At 37.2% G+C, this 27,068-nt stretch overlaps 4 protein-coding genes and 1 long non-coding RNA gene across 6 annotated transcripts in view; 1 reads left to right on the top strand and 4 right to left on the bottom strand.

Annotated features, from left to right (window-relative positions):
• The window catches only part of LOC111837138 (homeobox protein Hox-A3-like), a 59,743-nt gene extending 44,264 nt beyond the window's left edge, over nucleotides 1-15,479 (bottom strand). Inside the window, exon 1 of one of the 2 annotated variants that reach the window (XM_072702263.1) lies at nucleotides 15,009-15,479. In XM_072702263.1, the coding sequence (XP_072558364.1) occupies nucleotides 15,009-15,101 (93 nt within the window). In that variant the 5' untranslated portion in view covers nucleotides 15,102-15,479. Of the gene's footprint in view, nucleotides 1-646; nucleotides 867-15,008 lie in introns of those variants that run through there. The other variant, XM_072702264.1, reaches the window with a different exon arrangement.
• On the top strand, nucleotides 865-24,057 carry LOC111837139 (uncharacterized). Its single transcript, XR_002836581.2, has 4 exons — nucleotides 865-1,078; nucleotides 12,735-12,822; nucleotides 13,149-15,076; nucleotides 23,799-24,057. It is a non-coding gene; the product is annotated as an uncharacterized lncRNA (long non-coding RNA).
• hoxc5a (homeobox C5a) lies at nucleotides 3,977-5,973 on the bottom strand. Its single transcript, XM_023798979.2, has 2 exons — nucleotides 5,283-5,973; nucleotides 3,977-4,241 (listed from the first exon to the last, which is right to left on the bottom strand). Exons 1-2 carry the CDS (start codon nucleotides 5,821-5,823, stop codon nucleotides 4,027-4,029), a joined length of 756 nt encoding a protein of 251 aa, XP_023654747.1. The 5' UTR covers nucleotides 5,824-5,973; the 3' UTR covers nucleotides 3,977-4,026.
• On the bottom strand, nucleotides 6,957-10,685 carry hoxc6a (homeobox C6a). The gene is made up of 2 exons (XM_023798981.2): nucleotides 9,130-10,685; nucleotides 6,957-8,563 (listed from the first exon to the last, which is right to left on the bottom strand). The coding sequence occupies exons 1-2, from the start codon at nucleotides 9,518-9,520 to the stop codon at nucleotides 8,259-8,261; spliced, it is 696 nt and encodes a 231-aa protein (XP_023654749.1). The 5' UTR covers nucleotides 9,521-10,685; the 3' UTR covers nucleotides 6,957-8,258.
• Nucleotides 21,168-25,862, bottom strand: LOC111837136 (homeobox protein Hox-C8a-like). Its single transcript, XM_023798980.2, has 2 exons — nucleotides 24,162-25,862; nucleotides 21,168-22,955 (listed from the first exon to the last, which is right to left on the bottom strand). The coding sequence occupies exons 1-2, from the start codon at nucleotides 24,595-24,597 to the stop codon at nucleotides 22,651-22,653; spliced, it is 741 nt and encodes a 246-aa protein (XP_023654748.1). The 5' UTR covers nucleotides 24,598-25,862; the 3' UTR covers nucleotides 21,168-22,650.
• Nucleotides 25,863-27,068: the final 1,206 nt, after the last annotated feature.

Below are 27,068 nucleotides of genomic sequence, written 5' to 3'. Positions count from 1 at the left end.
GTTCTAGATGCAACACATTTCAATCATCTGAAAAGAAATGAAAACGAAAACAAAATTAGTAGACACTATATTTGCTTCATCCGGATATAGGGGCCTCGGTTGCCATGTCAAAACGGCCCGCGAACTACCTCTGACAAGGTATTTAAAGAGAAAGGCAACAGCGAATCCACGTCCACGACGCAAACACTCAGCACAATTCGCTTTGGATAACAGCTAAATAATGGTAATTCATTATAAGGTTACTAAACAAATTCAAGTTGCACAAAACATTGTGCGACTTAAGATTATGACTCGGATTTTTTTTTTTTAAATATCCAATCAAACTAAATAGGCCTAACACTGAAAATTTTAATTTCTTTTTTCTAGAGGCCTTATACCTAACGTATAAGCCTACAGTATAAATGGCGGATCTTTTACAAAATACGTGCTAATTACCACTATTAAAAGAGGAAGCTCAACGATATTTTCAAGTGAGATGTTACAAGTATTTTCATAAGCATTTAATATGGCGTAAATCTCACAACCTTGAACATAAACACATTTTCAAGGAAATTACATTTAATTTCAACGTTAATTTTACCCCAGAGTGTTATAGAGGCCGCTATCCATTTCATTAGAAGCAAGAGAAACAAGATTATGAACTTACTGCGATCATTTGGGATCCATTTATGTGAGCCGAATCGACCAGCCTTCAGAGTCTGACGCGCCGTAATCCCCACTAAACCGCTCGCGCCCTTTCTCCCCCAGATAAGGGGAGCCAGCAGCTGCGACTCCGGACAGTTACGGTTATATATGATGTAAATATATTGAGGGTTTGTCAGCTCTCCCAAACCATAAAACTCACTTTAATGACACCACGTGTTCCCCCTGAGCCACTCGCGATCCCGCTTCAGGCATTTGGAATGAATAACCTTCAAAAGTTCAAAATGCAAGAAAAGAAAGACTGAAAAGGGTTTCCCCATAAAAGCTACACTCTCTTCGCTGTTGAGACCAAAAGTTTGTATGATTGCCGAGAGTTTGTTTTAAGACTGTACTTTTATCAGAGGGGAACTGTAATGTGAGAACGCGATCCGGGAGGGTGAGTCACTTTCCATTTTCCTTTCGAAGGAATAGAATCAAATGAAATGTCATCTGAGTTTAGGATTAATTAATTAATGGCTGGACTGCATGGAGAACATTAATGGATAAACATCTTTCATCAGTGAAAACAATTCAGAAGATTATGGAGAAAGAAAAGTTAAACAGAGAAAATAATAAGCATGAATAATTAATCACTGCGATACCTGTGGCTTTCGGCCACTGTAATGGAAACTTAGAGAATATGTCGGCGTTGTTGGTTTTCCGTTCATGGCCTCCTGCTGTAATGTTATTCTAAAATGTATTATTTTCAAAGTGCTTGCGTCAATACTGACATTAATACTTCACGTAGGGAAAAATCATTAGAGACTTTGTACCATAAAGACTCCTGTCGGTTTTGCTCGAGCAGTACAAAGAGGTACTCAGAAATGTATGTTTTATCGTCTGATTTGATGTATCTTACTACGCGCATTCCAAACTTGAAATCATTTCTCAAAATTCACATTTCTAATGTATCAAAGGAACTTCAACCTATGTAACATTCTCGAGGACCATATTTTGGAGAATGCCATTCTATTTTATATTAGATAATAATGCTACTTAATACTGCAGTATCCAAAATATTTTATCCGTTATATTAAAAAGTTGAGCAATATTCGATGTTGTAGATTTTTTGTATTGTACTACAGAATAGTTTTCCATACTATACAGTAATACTACTTTATTGTACAATAGTGATCATATTGTGATCAAAAGTCATAACAAGTGTGTTTTATTTTTGTCATTCAGAATTACTTGATAGAGTACTTATTTTTTTCGTTAGGTTACTTTTACATTGTAGTCATTCCTATTATTAGGTATTTTATTCAAGATGTATCACTTTGAAACAATATTTTATAAAGCGGATTTACATTTTCGAAGATTATCTTTACGCACAGTTATGACTACTAAAATAATTAGTTTTGTTCCCCTGACACAACTACCATTTTCCCGAATCGTTGAAAACAGGAAGTTGTTGTGCTTATTGCGAAAGGGTGAGACGTTGTTGAGTTTTATCGAGACTATTAAATTTTATGGACGGTTTTCTTTAGGCTGACTGTAAGTCATTCGCTTGGACGTGTGAACAGCCTGAAACGATGCAGCAATACTGTCATACGTTTTCCCATTAAAGTGTTCAACACCAGCAATATGGTTTTCAAACGCTATACTTTGTTATTTTAAAAGTATGACATTCATCAGTAATTATCAGAATAAAAATTCGCGTTAGTTTGGCGAAATGACAACTTTCGTCATTTTCTTGGAAATGAAGGTTGTACTGGGTATATGTGGGTGTATGTAATAATATAATAATAACAGTTACTTGCTACTTGTGGTCGTGCGTGTGTGTGTGTGTGTGTGTGTGTGTGTGTGTGTGTGTGTGTGAACACTCACACCAAGTAGTACTGTGCAATAGGTATAGCTGTATGCTATATTTTCCAATTAAAAAAATAAGAACAATACTAATTGTGAACAAAATGTGAACAAAATATACAGATTACAAATGTAACTCACAATACTGCATATTTTATTTGTAGTATTACACAAATATACAAAATTAAATCAATGTACGATTCCTTCCAGCATGCCTTGTTCTCAGAAAACGGTTCAGGGATGGACATAAGCGAGTGTATATGTAAACAATGCATTATCCCTAACAAATGTGTTCTGTATTTTAAATGTCTCCGTAGTCACACCTTATTTTACAAGTATCTCCAATTCCACAACAGAGAATTTCAGAGCAGAACAAAAAATATAAATAATCCATATAATTATATCGATATATTAGCAATATAGTAATTTCTAAAATAAAAAAAGAACCTTCTATATCGACCCAAGTCAACCTGACATAAAAATTATGTTTATAACATTATAGAATACATGAAATGCGTAGGAAATGGTTGGTCATCTGATAGACCTCATGGTAATGCCAACAGAAGACACAACTGCTTTCATAGGAGAAAAAAAGTTGGTTCAACCCCTTCAAGCGAGAAAACATATTGACCACGACCTGTTATTTTATTAATTAACTAAAACTATGCAAAATGCCCTTGAAAAATAAGAGGTGAGTAAAAAAACTTTATAGACGGGGTTCTGACCAATTACGTCTAGAGAACATCAGAAGATTAAGCATGATTCGATTGACTCCATTGCATTTGTAGCCTGTTTGTGTGCTAGAAATAACTAAGAACAAAGATGGACCCAAAAGCGGCGAATTCAGCAGCTAAATTCTGTTAATTTCACTGTTGTGTCACATTTTCAATGATTCCCATCCGCTTCGTCAGCAGTGCAGTGAATTTCTCTAATGCACCATCCAATATTATTTGACCATTGTATTACACTGGCATGTTATTTGCGATCTCAGTTCATTTAATTGAATTTACACTCTTCTTTATGGCAATTTGTGGAATGAACATTTAAAACGTTTAAACCCTTAGGGGGCTTTGCTAAATATCCTCTGCTGTTATGTTTTATACTTAGGGTTACATATATAAAAATATAGATTGAAAGTTTAATGGATGCCTGAACTCAGAATGTGTTCTTAGTGATCTTATCCATTTCCACTCAGATTCACGAGTAATCTGGGTGTGGCCTCTTACCCCTCCCCCCCCCCCCCCCCCCCCCCACAATACTCACCGCTACTGTGTGCATCAACACATGTAACGTCACAAAATAACAACTGGAATAGTTAAATAATCATGACAACAATAACGGAAGCACACATAAGCTACACATAAAGATATTTTACACATACATATCCAAAACGTGAAAATATCGAATAAGTTACTGCTTTAGGAACGTGTTGAGTGCTGGAAGATTTGGCCTCCTGTTTCATCACCACTTTCGTTTATTCCGTTCGCTCTTCCTATAGGCATTAGAAAGCCAGAAAGCAATCCCCACTGTTTTTTTTTTTTACATTGATTCCTTTACTTTCAGCTTTGAATCCTTCTTCCACTTCATGCGCCGATTCTGGAACCAGATTTTAATCTGCCTCTCATTCAGACAGAGGCTATTGGCGATCTCGATACGCCTACGGCGGGTGAGGTACCGGTTGAAATGGAATTCTTTCTCCAGTTCCAGAGTCTGGTAGCGGGTGTAACTGGTCCGTGACCGTTTACCGTCAGATTCTGAAGTGGTAGAAGAGAAAAGTTTCCTCAACCATGAGATGCAGTCAACCAGACAACAGGAAACTAACTGCACATCCAAAAGCTTTGTGCTTCTAAAATCCTTGTTACATATATGCAGAAAATCCATATATAGACTTAACCACTGTTACATTGTAGCCGATTGACAATTCATATAAATAATTATTTACAGGAATAATGGCCTGATACATCTCATACACACTATATACATTGTTACAATTGCAAACCTTGCAAATGTGACGTGAATCAGTTGAATAGATAAATAAATATTATGTAAAACGGGCTATATAAAACGTTTTACAAGAAATTAATCCATCAGTATTAAAACATTAGGAACAACATTTGTGGAAAAAACTGTGCAACACATCAATGGGCGTTTTAAACTGGAAATCTTGACAGCGAATTTCAGTTTAGTACAGACGACAAGACTTTTAAGAAATAGTAGTAGTAGCAAATAATAATATAGGCTACCTAATAATAATAATAATAATCTTCAGCGTCGCCTCGTGAATGACCTTACAGTGACTGTTCATCTGCACCAGCAGATTTCGAGGTGAAAAGTTCAAATCAAGGGCAGCACGTTCATCCGGCATCGACCAAAAATGTTCTATACTTACCCGCTTGTGGTAAAAAAAAAAAAAAAAGTGCTGGATCGCAATGACAAAAGTTACGTTTTTCACAACACTACTACTACTAAATTACTAACTGCAAAATTCACGTTTAAGGCAACTAAATGTTCTAACATAAATACGTTGTTTGTCGGCTGTTTGCGAGTTTAGTTTCATCCAATTATGCTGTCATAAATTTGAACGTGGATCGCCTCTTCGCCTTAACAGGACAGTTTTACGAGCAACTGATGCCTTTGTCATAAAATTTACGACCCCTAGTTTTATTATTTCCCCCAGTATGGCCTATAAAACTGAAGAAGAAAACCAGGAATGAAGACAGAGGGTAAAACGGGGCTACACAGAAGAAAAGCCACACTTCCTCTTGCCTAAAAAATACGAAAATGTAACACTTTACCGTGACTCATATGCAGCTTTGTCATCCACGGGTATATCTGCGGCTGCTGCTGGCTGCTCTGAGGCTGGCTCGAGTTATTTGCTTGTGTTATTGGCTGGACGGTTTGCATGGTTTCAACTTTAATCTCGTCTGCTCTTGTCTTGCCGCCGGGCTTGTCGCTTAACTCCGTGTCTCCCTCGGTTTTTTGACTGAACAGCCCGAGCCTGGGAGCGCGCTGCCCGTTCGCGCTCACTGCACGCCTAGGGGAGCTTAAAGCCGAACAAGACTGCGGCCGCGGCGGCAGGGCGTCTGGGCTGCCGCGCAGATTCACGCTCATCTCCTCCCGTTTGTGGGAGTTCGAGGAAGCTGCCGGAGTGAAGGATCCGCTGAGATCAAGCCCGCTGTAACAGTAACTGGATGCATGGAGCTCAGAGAGAGATCCATAGCTGCCAAAACCGTGCATGGTGTAGGCAGATGCCTCGTGGGCTTGCTTATAAAACGAGTTGGCTACGTAAGAGCTCATTTTATTTAAGAATAAAAAATGTATAAAAAACAGAAGCATTTAATTTGGGATAACCATGAGTCTATATAAAAGTATAATTTAAAGAATCACGGTAACCGATGATCAGCAAGTAACTGTTATTATTATTTATTATGCTTGATTTGTAGCTCTTTGGAAGTTCAAGGGGCCTTTGTCCTAAAAAAGACCAGGATTTATAGGGGGGGGATCATTTTCTTTTTTTCTTGGTTCGACGTGCACTGCCCAAATATGGGATGTTTTAATAGAATCACGTGCCCGTATTGGCCAGTCATAAATTGTCTTGATCCCCCGAGGAGCTTATTGATGGATGAAAGAAACGTGTCTGATAACTTGGTGGAGGAGACCAAGTCGAGGCGAGTGCGGAGAAAGGTTGGAGTGCGAGCCGAGAGCGTCATCTGGTGTCCAAGATGGGCCAAAACGCGTAGTATCCTACAACCCCTACCGGGAGCTCGGGTTCGGCGATGCTGGGCTACCGCTCGAGGGCAGCGCGGTCACGTAGTCACTGCACAGTTACCCAAGGGGGGAAGGGGCCAAGACATGCGGTTAAAGTATGTCTTCACAACCTCCAACTTGGACTGAGATTTGAAACAATAAATTTGGAGGTGTCCTAAAATATAGACAAGTAGGTAGTTTTAAATGTAGGCCTATTAAAAAAAAGAAAACACTGAAGCAGTACTATTGCAGACGGACGATTGTCAGCTAAAATGACGGCAATCTTAAAACATGAAGGGAATTATTATTATTATTATTATTATTATTATTATTATTATTATTATTATTATTACACCAACACTTGGTGTGTTACACCATTAGCAACAATACACAGAGATGGGGGTCAGCCATTTCGTTTGGCGTTTATTAAGTTTCATCCTTGTGATAAATACATGTGATGATAGATGAATAGTGTTTAAAAAGAAACATTATCGGTTTGCCAAAATAAGGCCATTTCTTTTTTTAAAATTTGCAACATGCTACTTGCTACTTAATCGAAGCGCAACACAGTACTCAGGCATTAAAAACCACCAACCCTTTGCCTCTTATTTAGGCTTTAGAAACATCGTGGTTTGTTTTTAGAAACGATTTTTAAAATGCAAAAATTGCCCTTAGTGTAAAAGAATTGAAAATAATTGAAAAGAACGTTCAGACAGACATGATTTATTGTTTTCATGTTTTTATTGATCCGAATATAGGCTACTAGGAAAGAAAATTATTTTTTTTATTAAAACGTGATGATAAACCTTTGCATATCGTCGAACTGTTCTAACACCCAGACACAACATCTAGTGAATTGCCCCTTAGCGATGTACTTTTTAAAGCATTGTTAATACACCCAAATCATACGTTTGTTACCGATATCATCCGTTTAATTTTATTTTACGCTCAAAGTTCCTTGTTAATTATCTTTAAAATATGTCTTCATGCTAGGTTTTATTAATTTATGCTTCAATAGGCCTACTTTATTTTGAACTGTGTGTAAGTTTTAAAACACGATATGTGTTGTCTTTACGACATATGACTGTTGTTATCGTTGTAATTGTCATGATTACTCCATAAAATAAATTTGTGCAAATATAAATATTTTGCATAGAATGTAATAATGCGCTGTAGACCTATTTCCCTTTCTTGCATTTATACAAAGGTACACCACCGGACAATCGCTGGGATTCTAATGGTTTTATTAATACTGAATAACACCATAAGATTATAATTTAAATTTCTAATAATAAAGGTAGTTTTATTTCTAAATTTTGGCATTAGTAAGAGTGCGATATTGTACTGTATCACATTTTAACTCAGTACAGCATAATTAACGTCTTAAGAGAACCTGAATAATATGGTCTAACTCACGGGTGGGGCGTGTGTTTCATATATACAGACATATGTACAGTTCAGGTAGTATAGACCGTCCCGTGACAAACTTTTCAACATTTGAACAAACTGCATTGTTAACACAATATACGAAAACATGAAATTACTCGTGTTTCACAGGAAATGTAAAGCATTCACGCCTTCATTCTCGGAATGACCATGCGTGTGTTTTTACACACGATGGATTTTCATCAGAAATACAAACCTATTGACAGACACAAGGACATTTATTTACAGACACGTTGGAGCGACAGCGCCATTGTAGTTGAGTAAAATAAAAAGAAAGATTTTTACTAAAATACACGTGAAAACATGTGAAGTAGTCAGCAGTAGAATTATTTCCACAGTAGGAGGGTTTTTTTCAAGGCATATTTTATCAGAATTGAATATAAGTGCAAATGCGTGTGAGAGCTTGTGGGATCAGAGAGAGACAGCGAGAGAGTGGATGACGAAGAGAAAACTCAAAGGGTCATATATATGCATACAACGTCCATGCAGTTACAAGTTATGTATGTACCAAAAATTTTGTCTTAGCGAGTTCAGTTACAGCTACATTAACCGATACGTGGAATACGAAGATCCGGGTTTCAGTCCTTCTTCTTCGCGTCATCTGCCTCCTCTTCAATGTCTTCTTTCTCTGTTTCCTGGGACACCCCAGCTGATATGCTACTCGTTAGAGTAGAGCTTAGGTTACTCTCTTTCTTCCATTTCATGCGGCGATTTTGAAACCAGATTTTGATCTGCCTTTCTGTTAGACAAAGAGCGTTGGCGATTTCAATACGCCGGCGCCTGGTTAGGTATCGATTGAAGTGGAATTCCTTCTCAAGTTCTAGAGTTTGATAACGAGAGTAAATCTGACGCCCTCGTCGCCTGTCTGACCCGTACCCGACGCCTGTAATAAAAAAAAAAGAAATTTAAAGACAGTTAGGTTATTAAGGTCATTTTTCAAACACTCTAATCCCACACATTTAATCCCAATGCCCATAGCAAAAAAAAAATCAAAAAAAAAAAAAACAACAACTCGCATTTCAACCAATGCTGAAATGCTTTTACGTTTCATATAGCTACTTCTGCCGGCTGGGGAAATCGCAGTCTAGTCTTACACTCGTTTCCTAGTAACAGACAGCATTACCCAACCGTACGAACAGGTACTCGTGGTATGTGCTCTAAGTGTAAACATGTTGTAAATCTTTACTACATGTAGCATTTCGAGGAATAGATACAAATTAATTAATTGGTAAAACTGGTTACAGTACTTTCATTTAAAAAATGCATATTTATTGCACGCGTGGTGTAGACCATACTTTAAAGTGGTCTCCTATACAGACAAAAGGACATTTTTAAGGCAGGAAGGCAGCACAAGAGTTAATGGTTTATGGTGCAGTAAAAAAAGTGTGTGGAGCCCATCGTAAAATAGGTCAGTCTGTATAATTTATCTCATTGAATTGTGACACTTACCACTGTGCGAGTTCATTCTCTGCATCCATGGATATATTTGGATATTTCCTTTCTGTTCCTGTGCTGCCGCGCGGACTTGTTCTAAGCTGCAGTCTTGTCCCTGTGTGTTCAGCCCCACGCCGGTCTGCCCGCAGCTGGGAAGCACATCCTTCTCCTGGTAGAACATGTTGGATCCATATTCGTACGCTCCCCGACTTGATCCAAATACAACGTTGTCTTGAGGCGAATAAAAAGGAGAAGAGTATATCCTGTTTTGGGCCACGGCAGCCCCATATGACGAGAAATGTCTGACGGGGTCATAGGTGGTCGAATTTAAGGGCACGTTAGGTATGACTTCTTGACCACCAGCTAAATGGCATGGGAGCGACGGGTTCGCGAAATACGAATTCATACCTCACCTCGCTCCCTCTCTCCCACGTTCACACCCTTTTTCGTTACCTTTGACTCTCACTTCCTTTCTCTGTTTGTTTATCTTACTCTGGCTGTTTCTGTTGACGCCCGTTTTACGATTCCTTTTTGGTTTTTATTTCAGGGCTACAGCAAAGATTCACTGCCCGAATGTTATAGTAAGGGCTTCGCTCCAAGATGGACAATTTGACAGTGTCAGCTGATCACTTTCCTCCAATTGAAAGAGCGGAGTAGGAAGGAAAACGGGAAAAAAAATTTGGGGGGGTTTATATTTTCCTGAAAGTAACCCTTGCATTTTGAATAAAGCCGAATTCACTTAAAGACAGGAACATGTACAGTGAAATACGTAGAGATATACCTATTTTACTTTTAACACGATGATGTTTTACAGCATACATTATCCATAGTTGGATCTAACGTTTAAATAATTATTAATGAACACATAATACCAAAACTAAACCACTTGCGTACTTAAGTATTTGCCTTCGTTATTTACAAGAAAAAAATGTTTTTTCATGCTTAAATTATGAAGAAGGAGGATGAGGCAGCCGAGGTAAAGAAAGGGTATGGCACGGATCCCGGACTGTGTTCAGCCTATACATTACCTGCGAATTACCTTTAAGCTCCTTTTGAAATCAATATCCATTGACTGCTGAATCGCAGATTGTAAATAAGGTATAAATAAAGCTCAGTTGCATATAACTGAGAAAATGTTTGTAACAACTTGCCGTTCGCTGTGCCACGTCTGAAGGACAAAACAAATACGGATTCGCATTTAACACACCGACAACAGGAAATCGATGCACAATTAATATATTTTTAGAATTCTTATCCCCTTTACTCTTTTATTTTCATTATGTAAGAATCAACATTTCGTGGTACTTTATTGAGAAATCTACATTAAAGATGCATTTTGTACAATATATTCGCATAGCTCATCTGCGGTTGCAGACGCGTTAGTCGTAAAATAAAACTATAAAAAGTTATTCGGTTTTGTGCAAGAATACAAACAAATACACATCGCAATTTTTAAATGTAGGCCTATTGCAGAAATATTGTAAGCCAGAAACCTGTAAATGATACAAAGTTAAGTATATTATCATTTCTTTGTCTCTTTGCGCTGCAAAAATTCATGTAAACATTTCGAGCAATAAAAATAATACAGACATGCAAGTGACTGATCACAGAATATTACATGCCAAACACGCGTTTTTCCTCGGAAAAAGACAGCAAAAAACTACAAAAATAACAAAAGACGGACGGTTATTCTTGGCAAATGTTTTTCAAATGATAATTAAAGCTGCTTATTTCTGAGAAATAAAAGACGTAACGTAGTGCACTGCTAAATTTCATATGAAATATAGGCCTAATAGCCGTAGCAAAATAAGCAAAACGCGATATGTTAATATTAAATTGATATTACAACCAGCCGTAAAATAACCATAAAATACCTTTCTGCTGAAAGCCTATAGCCTTTGTGTTGAAATACGTTTCATATCAATTTAAGGGTGCTTATAGTTGCGAGTAAGTTTATAAATACCTATAGTTAATATGAAGCATACAACTTAACGGCGGATGTGGATTGGAAATCGCTGTATGGAAATGCGGTTTGATCTAGAAAGACCGCTGCAGTCAATGGTGTCCAAAACTTGGCCCCAGAATAATATATGCCATATGACAACAACTGTGAAAGAACAAACGGCGTAACTGTGAGGTTAACTAACGCTAAAGTGAGAGGATTAAGTGGTTTGAATCAATGGAATGTACAGCGAAGACTGATGGAGCCAAAATGTGACTGTTATATATATATATGGAATCCGTTACTAACTAATTAATGTATAGATGAATATGGTAATGTGGCTCAATGTCTTTGGCGCGTTTTGTTACTGAGGTCTCCGTACATTTTGGGAGGGATGTGGAATGAGTTTCAAAGAGCAGTCGTATGGAATGCACCAGCGTTCCAAGATTCCTTAGATATTTGAGAGAAGACCCAGGCCAACTCGTCCTTGTTGCTCGTAGGCTAACAAGACGACGTTATAGACGAGTTGTAATTCTGTAAGAAATGTAATAATCGAATATGACAGAAGTCATTAATCACACTTCATAGAGGTGAGCTGAAGGAAGGAAAACAAGAATCTGATACAAAAAAAAAATCCTCAGTGAATGAACAAATCACTAAACGCTAAAAATGTTCGTTTTACTGAATGGTCGAGATGATATTTGTATTAACTGGTGTTGACTTTCAAACCGCTGATGGAATCCCAAGCAAGATGGAACAGATATAGCAATTACTGTAATCTCTGATCTCCAATCTTGTCACTGGGGCCTGGGTTCAATCATACCCATTTTGTAACCTCTGATTTGTTTGAAATAGATACTTCCTGGGGCTAAAAAATTACTTTTAAAGTGTATTCCCCCTCGTTCCCTCCTACACTTCTTAATACTCTTCATACATCTTCTTGGCTTCCTGGCTCTTACCCGATGCGCTTTCATCTAGGCCTCTGAGCGCTTTCAGATCTTTTACAATCTCTCAAATTGGGGATCCCTCATTTATTGCCCTCGCTTGAGTGCTGTTAATGGTGTTGGTGAAAACGACTTATATATACAACCTAAGTGCAAAACAAGCAGAAGAAAGTGAAACGATGAACAAGCTGAAATATGTTTTATTTGGTGATGCAAGGGTAGAATTATATTTGTCTTAATGATATCGTCAGTATGTGAAGTGATGATGAGAATGGTTTCTCTGGAACTACTACTAATTCCCGCCTCGGAAATGTATTTAGAAACTATAGTTATAAAATATAGTCGTAAATATTAATTCAGTTTTCGATGATTACTTACTACGCAAAAGAGCCTTATCATATTTCAGCATGTATTATTTATTAAATTATTTTCATTTTGCGATTTCATATCCGACAGTCAATCGTACGTTTATTTATCTAACGAGCTTGGTATTTAAATGACAAATAAAGTACAAAGTGTGGTAATACCCTGCTGCTTCCTGGTGTGTAACCACACACACGCAAACGCACACGCGCGCGTGCACATATTCATTTGAACGTTACACGATCAAACGCAGTACAACCTATTCTAAAATAATGAGGAAACCAAGCATTAAAATAAACTCGGGATCTGTCTATTACTATTACAGCTGTTCTCTGTTGTATTAACATACAATTTCCTGTTTCTTGCTCCAGGTATACGGGATGTTTTAAAATATATATCCGCCCAGCGCTGATGGCAGTTTATGTGGATTCTGGTTTGAATCTACGAACTACGAAGCAGGTAATAACAGAACTGTCTCTTCGAGCACCACACCACAAAGCACTGTTGCACTTCAAAATTATTTCCAAATTACGCTGTTATTAAAACAAAGTGCTTGTAAAATGCTTAAATGATTAGGATAGGCACCACAATATAAGATATTGCTATAAAATAATTCCAAGTTATTTCGGTGCTGGTCAATTAAATTAAATATACTTGTTCTTTTAAAATACCAATTAAGAATCCAAAGAAATAGAACAGAAAGTAACAAAGGACAGGAAATAATATAATGCTTAATGTGTGCGCCATAGTCAAGGCGTTAAGCTGCGTATGTTTGTGTGTTTTAGGATCTATGAAACATTCTACGATGGCTTCCGCCCGTCTCTGAACATCAGCCTTCGCTATTTAAACTTGGAACAGGGCAGTACGGCAGCTCAATGCATATTCCTTGACGTCTTGCTCTGTATTACGTAAATGCTGATCGAGTTTGTGTTTTTAAACATTTCGATTCCGTTAATTTAACTAAAAGTAATTTATGTCTGGCATTTCTGCATATTGCTGTTAGATTTAAAGGCTGATTCTAATCTTACTTCGAAATTCCTATATGTTAAATTAAAAAGAAAAAACAAAGGATTTTACTCATAGCCAAGGATCAACTGAATTATGGCTGAAAGATACGAGAAAGCACACAGCTGTCAATATCAAACGTTAACGCCACATTTATAACAACTAAAATGTATTCTGAAGTAATGCATTGCAATTGTTTTATTAATTGGATTTGTTTCTGTTAAAAAAACGGCAACATGTTAGTATGCACGTTTTTCAGCATTTCAGAATTTCCACTTGAACTACTTCATTTGCTCACTATTTCAGAAGCTCACTATTCATAATAGCCGTGTGTCGTGCACACATAATAATATAAGCCTATTCGTGAGATGAATCAGAGGAGTCACCTACTCCGCTCTTTCATGAATACTTAATGTGTTTATAGTATAAAGCGGGCACTAGGGGGCGGTGTTGACTTCCGTATCCAGATATGGTATAAATTTGCATTTTAGGTGAAAGCGTACACGTACGTGATAACGTATTAAATAATAAAAAAATAATAAAAAACACGACATTTATGAATTGTGCGGCTTACTTCATATACCCCCTAAATTCAAAGATACACAAAAATGTACGGATGTTTAGCGATGCTGATATGACCGACTGAACAAACAGCAATCGTTTTAGCGGACATAACACTAAGGTCTTACAATCATCAGCATATACATCGAAACATTACAGCATTTTCAGAAAGAAAATAACGTTTCAGTTTTACTCTATTCGCGCCAAGCCACTACACGGTATAGTTTCACAAATCCGAACAATGTTTCGGCTTCTCATCCAGAATGCTCAAAGTAATGTCTATTAAATTTTTACTCTTTATTCTTAAACATCTATAACTGGTAAATTAAATTAATGTTTTTTTTCACAAGTCTGCGTCACCTGGTATGTTACAGTACAGTCCTATTTTCAGAAATATATAGTTTTAGCTTTAATGTCCCTCTTATTCCATAGCAAGTCGTCACACATAATTTCCCGTCACTCTCAGTTTGCTGTTTTAAATTTTTAAGCCAACAACAAAAAGACATTTCTTACGTTTGGTCGTGCTCATGAAATTACAATTATATACAGACGCATATAATTTTAGGTAGGTCATTTTAAAATGTCAGTATCCCTAGCAGCCTTTAAAACAGAAGATACATAGCATATTGGAAACATAAACATCAGACCAACATTTAGCACCCTGACTATAATACTGCCATTATTACTCTTCATTGAGGCCTACAGCTTACTTCACATATTGATATAACCAAATGCTTGCATTACAAGTCTTTGCATTAAGGGTAAAAATGGTACGCGGTTTCTTGAACGTGACAATAAACTCATACTATTGAACTATACACGTACGTGACTTTCAAAATTCCAGGCACGCAATAAAAGAAATTCCAAAGATATGACTCATTCGCTTCGAATCACTTCAGTTTTTCCCTCTACACCATATGGGGTCCCATCTTTGACAGATCTTTTAAAATCTATTACACACAACGGGAAGGTGGGGTGGGAGGAGTAGTTGGAAAAAACCGACTGCAACCGACCTCTCATGGACACGGTCTGTTAGATAAACATCCAAGCCAATGAGGAAGGAAGAATTCGTGTCTTACCCGCGGTCTCTGTGCCGAGCCATTGACGCACTTCTCCTGGTCCAGCAGAAATGCCAGTGGTGGTGAAGGTGAGTTCAGCGGTACATAAAGCATAAAGGCATCCTTTATCTAGCAGGTAATCAAAATGTTCGCGGAAAAACAATTCGAGAGAGTAGTATTTACAACCCGCTGCTCTTTCGGATCCACGTGAGACACAACTAAGCAGTCTCGCCTCTAGGGGTAAATACGAAGCAGAACTGTCATAAAGCTATTGCTGGGTGTTACAAACCGAGTAGCAATCTAGAGAGGGTCCAATACGAAGAACGTTCACGGCAAATCCCTGACCACCAAATAACACAGAAAAGCAATTAAAAATAAGGGCTTTCGTAACCTTTTAGTCGAGTTTCTTTGCTTCCGCTAGCTCTGCAGCCCGACAGAACGTGAGATCCACAGGAAAGACAACAGTATAAAGTTCATGTTCATGGAGGCTGGAGCATGTGACGCGCATCAGCCAATCGCGGAACAGTCTCAGTCGTAAACTTTTATTACTTAGCTGTAAATTTTCGCCCAAACAACTAAGAATGTGTTGCGCACAAATGTCTCTCTCCCTCTATATGTCGATCTCCCGTTACCTCTTTTTTTCCCTCTGCGGTCTTTATTTGAGAATCTTCGTTGGCACACATTATGTTTACCATGCAACTCCAATAAAATGCACGAGGCTACTACATAACTACAGTACAATGATGTTATTACGGTGATTTTTACTTTTGCCTCAGCATCACCCAGTTGGTTACCTAATATTTAAATTTCGATACCAAAAAATATATATATAATAATTACAGGAGTGGTGCTGGTAATAGTAGAATTAGTTTAATCAGTCTTTGTAGCTAGTAGTAACAATTAAGTCAAACCAGTAATTAGTAATTATTTCAACTTCAAACTTCATTTGTACACATGACATTATGGGTGAGAAATAAACCACACAGGAGAATGTTTGTAAGAGCACGGCATCAGCCAGCACTGCAGATATCTCACAACAAAACGGCCCGAACCACATGCAGCCATAACAGAATTTCGCGGCAACATGTGGTAGAAAAATTTAAAGTACTTTCTTTTAACTTTTAAGGATTTTTATTATTTTATTTTTGTTTCAAAATTATTATTTGTATTGTCTAAAACATTTGGATATAATCACCATTAAATAACTACAATGCTTCCTTAAAATATCTTTAAATGAAAACTCGGTCTGTGTAGTTTTTCTTAGTCCCCTGTAAGTATGGTCATATTAAAATGCACAGAGGACATGGATTTATTGTATTGTATGGTACGATTTTTCACGTATGGTCTCAGTTATTGTCACGACGGTCAAATATGCCTTTGCTGCACAATTGCATTACATTTTTAATGAGTTTAATGAGGTTTAGTTCTCTCATCCAAAGGAATTACAATTCAGAATGATTTCATTCTTTCTGTTGTACTATTTGCTGCAATATCAAGAGAATTGATTCCCAATTGTAGATTGTCAAACACTACGGCAATACATATATTTATTTATATGACGAGTAGTCCTTTTATACGATATAGGGTTAAATGTTACATACGTTTATTGAGTCTATTTCCTGGTTTGAGTAAGTTGGACGGGGCATTCGTTTAAAAACGCAACATTTACTGTTATTTAATGTTGATAAGAGTAGATTAAGTGTTGTCAGAAAGGTTATATGAAGAAAATATGATTAAAAAAAATAAAACTCACTCTTCTAAATAGAACAGCATAGCCCTCAAGCGTAAATGTACACTGAAATACAATAAGCAACATAGCAGAAACTCCTAAAATATGGACATGTGAATATGAATATGTTAGTATGTCATCAGTGACCCATACATTCAAATTTCACATTACGCATCTGTCAATTAGGCTACTTATCGAACTCACTCCGTGCGAAGCATCACAATACAAACAAATTACAAATAAATTCATTAGTAAACCAGTAAATAGTGAATGTGAGAGGAAGGTAGGATATTATAAACGAAAACAATCATCTTGTATCTTTTAAGTTACGCGAGTTTTGTATGCTGTATCATCAGGGAGAGAATACCAGTTTTTTCCAGATATTATTATCACGCATATTTTTCATAATTTTACAAATTCCATTATTACGGAATTTGTTTCTAAATCAACGAGGCAACATTTAAACAAGATCTGTATTAATTACGAATTAATTTAATAAGACGTTTTGCAGATAGTCGTTTAAACAGACTCTGAACATATATGACTATTACACATTCATCCAAGAAATTTATTTAATAACATATTATATTATATTATATTATATTATATTATATAAAAAATACATACAATACGCACACGAACTCCAGCAGACTTCGGCCCCAAGGCGTTCGTTGTTTAAAATAATAGGGAAAAAAGATCCGGATACGCAACCGCGGAGTTTACACCGCCAATAAACTTTACTGCTGGTATACTTAAGTCATGACGGGACGTGGTCTCTTTGCGATAGTATAACACCGAACGACAGAAGGCTGGAAAATGCTTCCGGACAATTGTCAGAGCCACAGAAAGTCTCGTTTTATTACTATGTTACCAATAAAGCACTTTCCCCGACGGGACATCTGTAGTAAAATCTCGTTCATAGTAACACACAGACAGAGACTGCCATGGTTCACGTTATAAACTTACATTCACTATTTTTTTTAAACTAACAAAAATATATTTTTTCGTTATGGCCATTAAGCATTTCCATTCCAAACGTTTTCGAAATCAAAATATAAACGTCACCATCAACACCATAATATTATTACTCAACAATTAAATAACAAAACTAATAAAAAAATAATAATTCATCCATACTAACAACAACATTAACGACATCAACAATTAATATTATTGCTGTTGTTGTTTTTGTTATGAGTGTTTCTCTGTTACATTGTAACACTATTATCACGACTACAATTTCATGCATAAACTATGACTGCCTTGAATTTATACAAAATTATGCATGTGCTTAAGTCAAAAAATGTTGCTGGAAAACCCCTGAAATGCAGCTTGTCCGCTGGGCGCTGCGTGACTCAGGCAGGTTAGGCCTCTGTGTCTGTGACTGCAAGGTCACCAGTTCAAATCCCATTGCTATGACTGTCTCGTGGCAGTTGGGCCCTTCATTAAGGCCCTTAACCCTGCAGAAATGCTCCAAGGTGGCTGGATAAGAGGCTGACCCTGTGCTCAGACCCTAAGCATCACCCTGTGTGTGTGAGTATGTCTTAAAGGAGAGCAACCTGGGAAATAATTCTAAAGAATAAATTGTAATTTCATTAGACCCAACGAGTACCATCCCAAAAGACAGTATCAGGATATTAAACAAAACCATACTGAGTCAAGACCCCCCTACAGTCCACATTACTTCTACAACCTGTGCTGTGCTTTTGGTGAAGAATGCCCAAATTTAGTGAAAATGTGGTCTGATATGGAGACTGTAATCTACTATAAACAGAAGACCATCCCAAAAATCTTTATTCTTCAGGATTAAAAAATTCAATCCCAAAGCTACTTTGGGATGATTTAGGAATAATACAGTGAAAGTCTTCTGATACATTTCTGACATTATCTTAGAGTCTGTAATGAGATTTGACATTTTATTCATACAGCTACAAAAATGTCTTACTCATTTGTAACCTACAAAAAAATCAATTATCAACACTTCATAAATAATTGTGTTACTTCTGTATAATAATAATAATAATAATGATAATAATAATAATAATAATAATAATAATAATAATACTTATTATTATTATTATTATTATTATTATTATTATTATTATTATTATATTGGCAAATTCCACCATGGCCATTCGTTCCTGCTTCTAGCCTCTGACATGATTATCTTAATGACTCAAGATGAAAGTATGTAAATTTAGTGAAAAGGAAAGTTTCCTGTTTTTCTGATTATAAAGATAATCTGACTGTAATCCATACAGTCCTGCTTATAGTAATTTCTAAGTATGTCAGAATGTAATTTATTTTGTTACATTGTTATATTGTGGTGAGCCTAGACACACAGCACACAATACAAGGAAGAGGTACATCCAGCATGGGATGTCAATCCATGTATTGGCGTATTAAGTAAGTAAGTAAATAGACAGACAGACAGACAGATAGATAGACAGACAGATAGATAGATAGACAGACAGACAGATAGATAGATAGATAGATAGATAGATAGATAGATAGATAGATAGATAGATAGATAGATAGATAGATAGATAGATAGATATTCCTTGCTATGGACTAGCACCCCGTCATGAATGTACCCGGCCCGTGCCCGATGCTGATTGTTATTGGCTGTAGGTCCTCTCAGGCAGCACTGAGCTGGGGGCTGGGCAGCACCCTGGGTTTGGCACATACACACACATGCGCCAATCAGCAGGAGAAAACCCACGTGACACAGGAGAGCATACAAACGCCACATTTACAGAGCAGAGGTGGGATTTGACACCCTGGGGTTGTGAGGCAACAGTGCTACTCACAAAGCCTCCATACCACCCCCATCGGTATATGTTGTTAATGTGATTTTATCTGAATTATTTATAAATAAAATTCAGTGGTTGGCTTTAGTATCACTTGTGAAGTCTTGGCAATTAAGATTAAAAAACACACATCCGGTATAATCCCAATTCATCAGTGCTCAGTTACATTTAAGGTTTTATATTTTATTCTATTTTTAATCCAAAGCGATTTACAGTAGGGCGAATGGTTACAGATTGAGTGTGCTCCATGGGATTCTGTTTTTAATAAAAAAGTAATGCTACAACAAACATAACATTGGCGGTACGTTATTACTTACATAACTAAAGACATAAGTAAAGCTGAATTTGCTAGAGAAACGTGCTTCTTCTGCATGCATGGAAGTCAAGTATTAACTCAGCGACCATTTCATACTCCGGGAGGGTCATCCGCCCATATGTGAGCGGCACCGTGAATATTTCCTCCTTTTCAATCTAAGGCTACAGAAACGCATTTTGAAATGCACTGTGAATGTCACTATAAATTAACAAAAATAATGCAGCTGTTTGGTCAACTAATGTGCTTAGAAAGTATAATTTGTTTCAGTTGATACATTTTTTAGTTTTTAACACAATGAGTTGATACAACATTACGAAAACAATAAAGAGTTTGATGAAAGCGCACGCTCAATTTAAGTGAAGATCAAGGAACAAGGTGTAACTTTGGGATTATAACATTTATAATGTCGTATTTTAAATGCAATGCAGTATATTATATGGTAGCAGGTGTATATAGCATATAACAGCAAAATATGGGCAGACATCAAAAATCGCTTTTTGATATGATTTGCATAACGCAGAAGTGGATCCAAATGATGACTATTGCCCGTCTTTTAACAATAGGTCGAAAACAAACCTGTTATTTATGTAGTTGACTTCAAAGCTTTGGAGGTGTTAAAACATTAGTCTTTTATTATACTTTGCTAAGATGAATACCCAGGACACTTACAAACACCCTGTAAACATGAATTCTCGTACAATTGGCATGATACGTATCGAAAGAGCTGTCAGTGGCCATGATTTTCTATGAAACGGCATCGGTATTTGTGAACGTGAAGTCGAACTGACCGACTTTTTCCATGAAATTGCAACGTGAAATTGCTTGTTCAGTCTGTGGTAATATTGCCCATTTGTGAATTGGGCGAGATCAACAAACCCTTTTCTGGGAACCTCAGACAGTATCAGCAAAATGCTGGATTCACGAAGCATCTCAGACTCTTTTCAAACAAACCTAAATACTATGACTGTGTTTTTCTTTTTATTAATGAGTTACTGTAAATTGGATAAAGTGGGCGACTCAGCGGAATCTTTTATATTGTGTTCAGAAAATCAACCTTTTCTCGGTATTTTTTCATTGTATTTTTTTTTTCATTTATTCATTAGTGATAAAGAGAAAGTTGGAATGATAAGAAACAAAACTAATTACAATAATTACAAAAAAATAGCAGTTGTGAAGGGCTAACATTGAGAATTTTCTGTGCCGCTGTCTTTTTGGTGCATGCATGCTTTTGTAAGTGTGGTGTCGCGCCTTTAAAACACTGGCCGGAAAATGTTAATCTATCATATACATCATTGTTTGTTTAATGAAATGAATACAACTGAAAATGGGAAGTAATTTATTTATTAGTGTTGTCGCAACAACAATCGTTTGGTAACACAAAACAATAAAAACAACATAAGAAAACAAGCACATTGTTAACAGCTATAAATACCAATACTATCTTGCAGGTTATATCAGTGCAATCTGAAATCTAGCCTAGAACATCGTCACAATGAAGTACCTGACACACCAAATTCAAAGTAGTATTCATGATAATCTACACAGCAATGTGCGCGGTGTCATTAGGCAGTTAAAGTTGTTGGGGGGAAAATGAAACATTTTTAAGCAGCCCGTTCTATTATTATTATTATTATTATTATGATAATTGTTGTTGTTGTTGGTTATGCTGTTATTATTATTATTTTTATTGTTGTTGTTGTTGGTTGTGCTATTATTATTGTTGTTGTTGGTTATGCTGTTGTTATTATTATTATTATTATTATTGTTGTTGTTGTTCTTATTGCATACAATTGGCCTCAATATAAGGAACTCCTGCGCAATATCAGTTGATTTACGGTAGCTGGCTTAAAGCGCACGTTCATCTATTGCTCATGGATCCTACAAAGCAGCTATTGGGCTTCATACTAACAGAGAAAACAAACACTCTGAAATTACTCTCTTAAAAATGTATTGCAATTGTCCCAGTTAGGTAGCATATTTAGGCTGTTTTCAGACGATTGTATTTCCCTTTAAATAAGCTATAAAAAAATGACAATGACATCCCCAGTACTACCGACCACGAATTAAACTCTGTTTAATAAAAAATACCTAATGCGTGTTTGAGCTTACAGAAGACTTTACTAATACGTATCACTTTATACAGGATCACAATGAATGAAGCCTTGTCCGCAACGAAATAATACTTGACAGTCAACTGGGTTTCATTTAATGCATTTCAGAAATATATGTAGGGCCTAAGTTTTATACTTTAGATGCTGGGTTTGAATTTAGTTTCAGAATTTGGTTCTCCTATTTTATGCTAATTTGAAACTTAGCCCAGTTCTATTTGGTCTTAATTGATTCTAAGAATTAAGCATATGATTTAACTACAACAATACGTGCTTCTTAGGTAATCATATTTAATTAATTTATTTAAATTTTCTTCGCTCTGACCGATTTAGAAGCAAGACATATTCATAATTCACGTCCGTTGTTCACCGGCCCAACGTTCTGTTGCCAACAGAATATATATGCATATATATTTTAAAAAGAAAACATAGATATTTTCTTGCATTTTCTTAAACAGAAAACGTTGGTTTTATTTCAAAACCAGATGAGCTATTCTACTGCGTCTACTGCATGTTTATTCCCATCATGAAGATAGGCCAGAAGGAAGAAGTGCTTTTGACAGTTTGTAGGATTTTCTCACTTATTGACTCAATAAAACTGTAGTCATAAAGTTTATATCGTCGGCCTTTCCTGTTCATCGTCCCATTCACACAGTGTTTTTTTCTTTCGGAGTCGTATAGTCGTAAAAAGGCCATTAAATTACTCCTTGGTCTCTGCTTCCTCTACCGGTTCCTTCTCTTCTCCTTCATCCACTTCGCCGTCCTCGTTCGCATCCTCTTCGGCCTCTGTTCTCTGGCCTGGAAACTTATCTTTGTTATTTTCCTTCTTCCACTTCATCCGTCGATTCTGAAACCAAATCTTTACCTGTCTCTCAGTTAAGCCGAGGGCATGGGACACCTCAATCCGTCGTTTGCGTGTCAGGTAAGGGTTGAAAAGGAACTCCTTCTCCAGTTCCAACGTCTGATATCGACTGTAGGTCTGTCGTCCGCTGCGCCTTCCAGGTGCTTTAAAGTGAAAGATGTATTTGTGCGTTTACAATTGTGAGGTGAAACATATTCATGAGCAGGTTATGTGAGATGCATATTAACGTATAATGTATGTTCCGCGGCACAGTACTTAATGGCCGCTTATAATTTTCAACAACAGCGACAGGGAAACAGTTATTAACGAATGAAATGGACAGATTGCAGCTTCAATAAACAAGGAAAATGTAAACGCATACGTCACGAAAATTAACGTGTAACGTAAACATACAAACGCAAGCACCCAGTGCTTAAAACAGTCTAATTGAATATTTGGGCTATGCGCTGACTGTTGTGGTTTTGTGGGATTATAGGCAAACTTAAGGCGATATGGTGGCGAGATGTAATTTTACTCAGTCATTTGCAATTTTTTTTTTTTTCAATGAGTGTTTATATCATAGCGGTTTCATTTAACAGAGACTTTAATTATCAAGCCTAAACTCGACTAGGGCTTCTTACACGTCTTTCACCAAGAATGACCTTCTATGGGATGAATGAACGGATGTATGATATAGATTTTCTATGCAGAATGCGTGGCCGTATTCTTTATCTGCTAGAAGACAAAGAAACGAATTCTGTCTAAAATAAGAATCTCACGGCCAGGTTCAATCATTATGAAATCGGTTGTTAGATTTCACAATCGGCAGGCTTTCGACTGCTTCATATTCGTGTGTTTAATCTCTAAAAACTGGCAGTGCCCAGCAAGGCATAAGAAAAGGAAGCTTTTAAAATATAAGGCATTTAAAGTGTTCTAATTTAACCATAACCTGAAATGCAGTTGCCCATTTAACGTTACCCTGCTTCGTTTCCTCTTTGTCTTTGCAGGGGTGTTCCTACAACCCAGACTAACTACCGAAAACCACGCTGTTGCCAGATGAATGGACCTCACTTTTCCACTGTGAAAGTGATACAGGAGATCTGGATGGAAACATCAATTAAAATAGAAATTTAGGCTACTGGTGACTAAAGATCACCAGTGTTTTGTTCCGATAGTGTTTTATTTATTCGGAAAAGCTAAATTTGAATTCCAAATGTTCAACGTGTTTTAACAAAGAAAATATGGTTAAAGAGATTTAACAAACGACCCAATGACTACGTTTCTTTTCGCCGCCGCTATTTTTCCTATATGTCTTTATCTCACACAACACAGATGGACAGGAGAAAACAATAACACAAAAGAATTCTAACCGTGGGGTCTCATCCAAGGAAACATGAGACTGGGAGACGAGTTTTGATTTAAGTGGCCTTGTCCTTCTCCGGGGTTACTGCCATTAGACGATTTACAGTCTGGGTATTGCGTTAAGCTCGCCTCTTGCTGGGTTCCATAAAGTGATTGCCTCGGAAGGGCTTCGTATCCATAAAATTTCGTGGCGTCTCCGTGGCAAGCTAAAGCACAGGGATTCTGTTGGTATCCGGTGCTGGAGATTCCCGATGTCCCGTGGTGGAAAAAATCCTGGACGTGATGGGGAGGGTGTTGAAAAGCCGGTGTTGGCGCTCCGGGTCCGTACACCAGTGTGTGGCCACGGGTGACGCTTTGAGGGAACCGGCAGTCGTAGTAAGTTGGCTCCAGCGTTTCGCCGCCTTTGTACTTGGAGAAAAGAGGGTTAACGAAATAGGAACTCATGTTCTGTTTGCATTAAAAGAGGCTGGTATGTCTTTCCGGTAGTAAATTTATTTTAAAGTTATTTCCCAAATTTCACACACACCAAAGACACATCAACCGGAGCCAGAAGGCAAATCGCTGGTTGTTTAGACAATCTCAGATGACTGCCTGTTTTCACTCTCTCTCTTCTCTCACGCGAGCCTCCCTGTGTCTCCTTATTCACTGTTTGCGGTCTTAGAACCGACACACGGCGTGCTGGGTTGATGTGTGTTACGGTCAGAGCTGGCTAGCTCCGGCGGCAGAGTCACACGCGCTCAGTTTTTTTTTTTCTGCTCCCTACCCAACCACCCTTCACTACATTGACCCCCGCCTCCGCTCGTCTCTACACCAACCTTCATCTGCCCCCCCCTGGCTTCTTGCACACTAGTGTAGTAAGGCATCTACCTTCAAAAACACGGCAGTTATAGTATGCGGGAGAAGTGAAAATACATTAATACAAATTCAAAAACGGCGTTGAATACACACATACACCCACAAAGAATGAATGAATAAAAAATTGCAGTCGACTATCAGGTTTAAAAAATAATTAACGTCAATTTACTCCAGGAGCTGAGTAAAACATGCAGGTATGCATTGTCCTACACCGTCCGTACACCTGCCGTTGCTGACCCGAGTCTGTTGAGTTGCGCGAAAGAGTAGTAAATCAGGAGTGAGGAGTTAATAAAAGTACAGATTACATCCCTCGTTACTTCAATTGACACGTTAATGTTCCCGTGTTTTATTTAGCTACGCCTGATGTAGGCCGCGGCCTAACTGACTCGTATGAGTTCTCTGGCGGTACTGACGATTTTTACACATCATCGTGAAATACGAGAGAAGGCCCACTAAAATTTATAGACATCAATGGATATCCAGGTTGGATATTAAAACAATACATAATCTAGCAATAACAAAATCCTTAGTGTTTTAAACATCATATGTGCATACGTATTTTATTTAAACAATTTATAGCATACTATTCATTTAGAATATTGGCACAATTGTTTATTAGAGGTTTGTCCACTATAAAAGTTATGCAGAACTTATTGGAATGAAATATATAATTAGGAACATGGTGGGTAAAGAAGACTAAATCGTTTCCAAAATTATATTTTACAATCCAACCACAACGGTATTATACATAGTATTTAACTGCAATATTACTGAATCTACGTTATGGTCTAGGTTATTTTTTTTTTTTGTGAAACGGTCTTTATGACTTCTTACGCATTGAATAATTATCGGAATAAATAATGTAATCTAAACATTCAAAATCAAACCATAGTTAGACTACCACGGGAAATTACGTGGTTGTGTTGCAACTCGATCATGCACATTACCAATGTGAACAATTGTAGTTAAAACAATATAACAACATATATTTTTAAAACTCGTTGGATGCCGTAAAATGCCCGTAAGACATTAAAGCAGTAAATTATGGAAGAATTTCAGCTACGCAGGCAGGGCGATTTGAAATCTGTGAGCCAATAGCGACATCTAGTGCTTCTGCAAAAATCTAGCTGGCGAGTTTTGGATTCTGAAATGGTAAGAAAACAATAGAAACTGATTCCACACCCACCGCTTCTTATCGAGGTATGGCTATTTCGATTTACAAGCTTTATTGGTGCAGTTCATACATTTAAATAAAAATAATAACATTAACTAACAAGTTAAACGCATTATTTGGCATATAGGTTCAGATTTAATTATGTCGGACTTTCTGTTGAATTAACACAACCCACTTTAGAATCATCTTGCAGTACTGCATCCGGTTGAGCGGTTTTAAACGCGCAAAGAGCAATTATGGCCTTTCAAGTTTACTGCTTCTTTCCTCCACGGAAGTATGCAGCCCTCTGAACACCGTTTTCAGAATGAAAGTGCATTGAAACTCCCGATATTTTTAGCGGGGCTACAGACAAAACAATCTCAATAACTCCCTTTGAAGCAGTTGGCCATCGACGTCCATTAAAGCCATAAAGCAATTTAAGCCAGACGTCTAGCCAGTTCGCAGGACTCTCTTTTGTTTGGTTACATTTGAAACAAACACCGCGAGCCCAACCAGGGCTGTAAAACCTGCATTTTTGTCCTGAGCTGCGGAAATATCGCACTGGATTGCGCCTTAAAAGATCTGTATCCTGTCAGTTTTGTTTACCACCACAAAGGGCTATTTTATCTTAGACATACTGTTTCACATAACACCTAAGTCCTAAGGCATGCAAAGGAGCGACTCTTTTTCGTTTTTATTTTCTTAATTGCGACGCTACCCCTATATATGATAAGTAGCATTAAGTGTAGGTGTAATCGGAATATCTTAGCGACAATATTAATGTGTCTGTGTGCAACCTATATAATATATATCTGTATATTTATATATAAATACTTCATACAATTTAAGAATTAAATAATGCCATTTTGGGAATTGTCGGTTAAATACAACAATGAGCAGGCTTGAA

Source organism: Paramormyrops kingsleyae, chromosome 18, assembly GCF_048594095.1.
Source record: "Paramormyrops kingsleyae isolate MSU_618 chromosome 18, PKINGS_0.4, whole genome shotgun sequence".
Taxonomy (NCBI): domain Eukaryota; kingdom Metazoa; phylum Chordata; class Actinopteri; order Osteoglossiformes; family Mormyridae; genus Paramormyrops; species Paramormyrops kingsleyae.
This window is presented reverse-complemented; position numbering and strand designations above follow the sequence as displayed.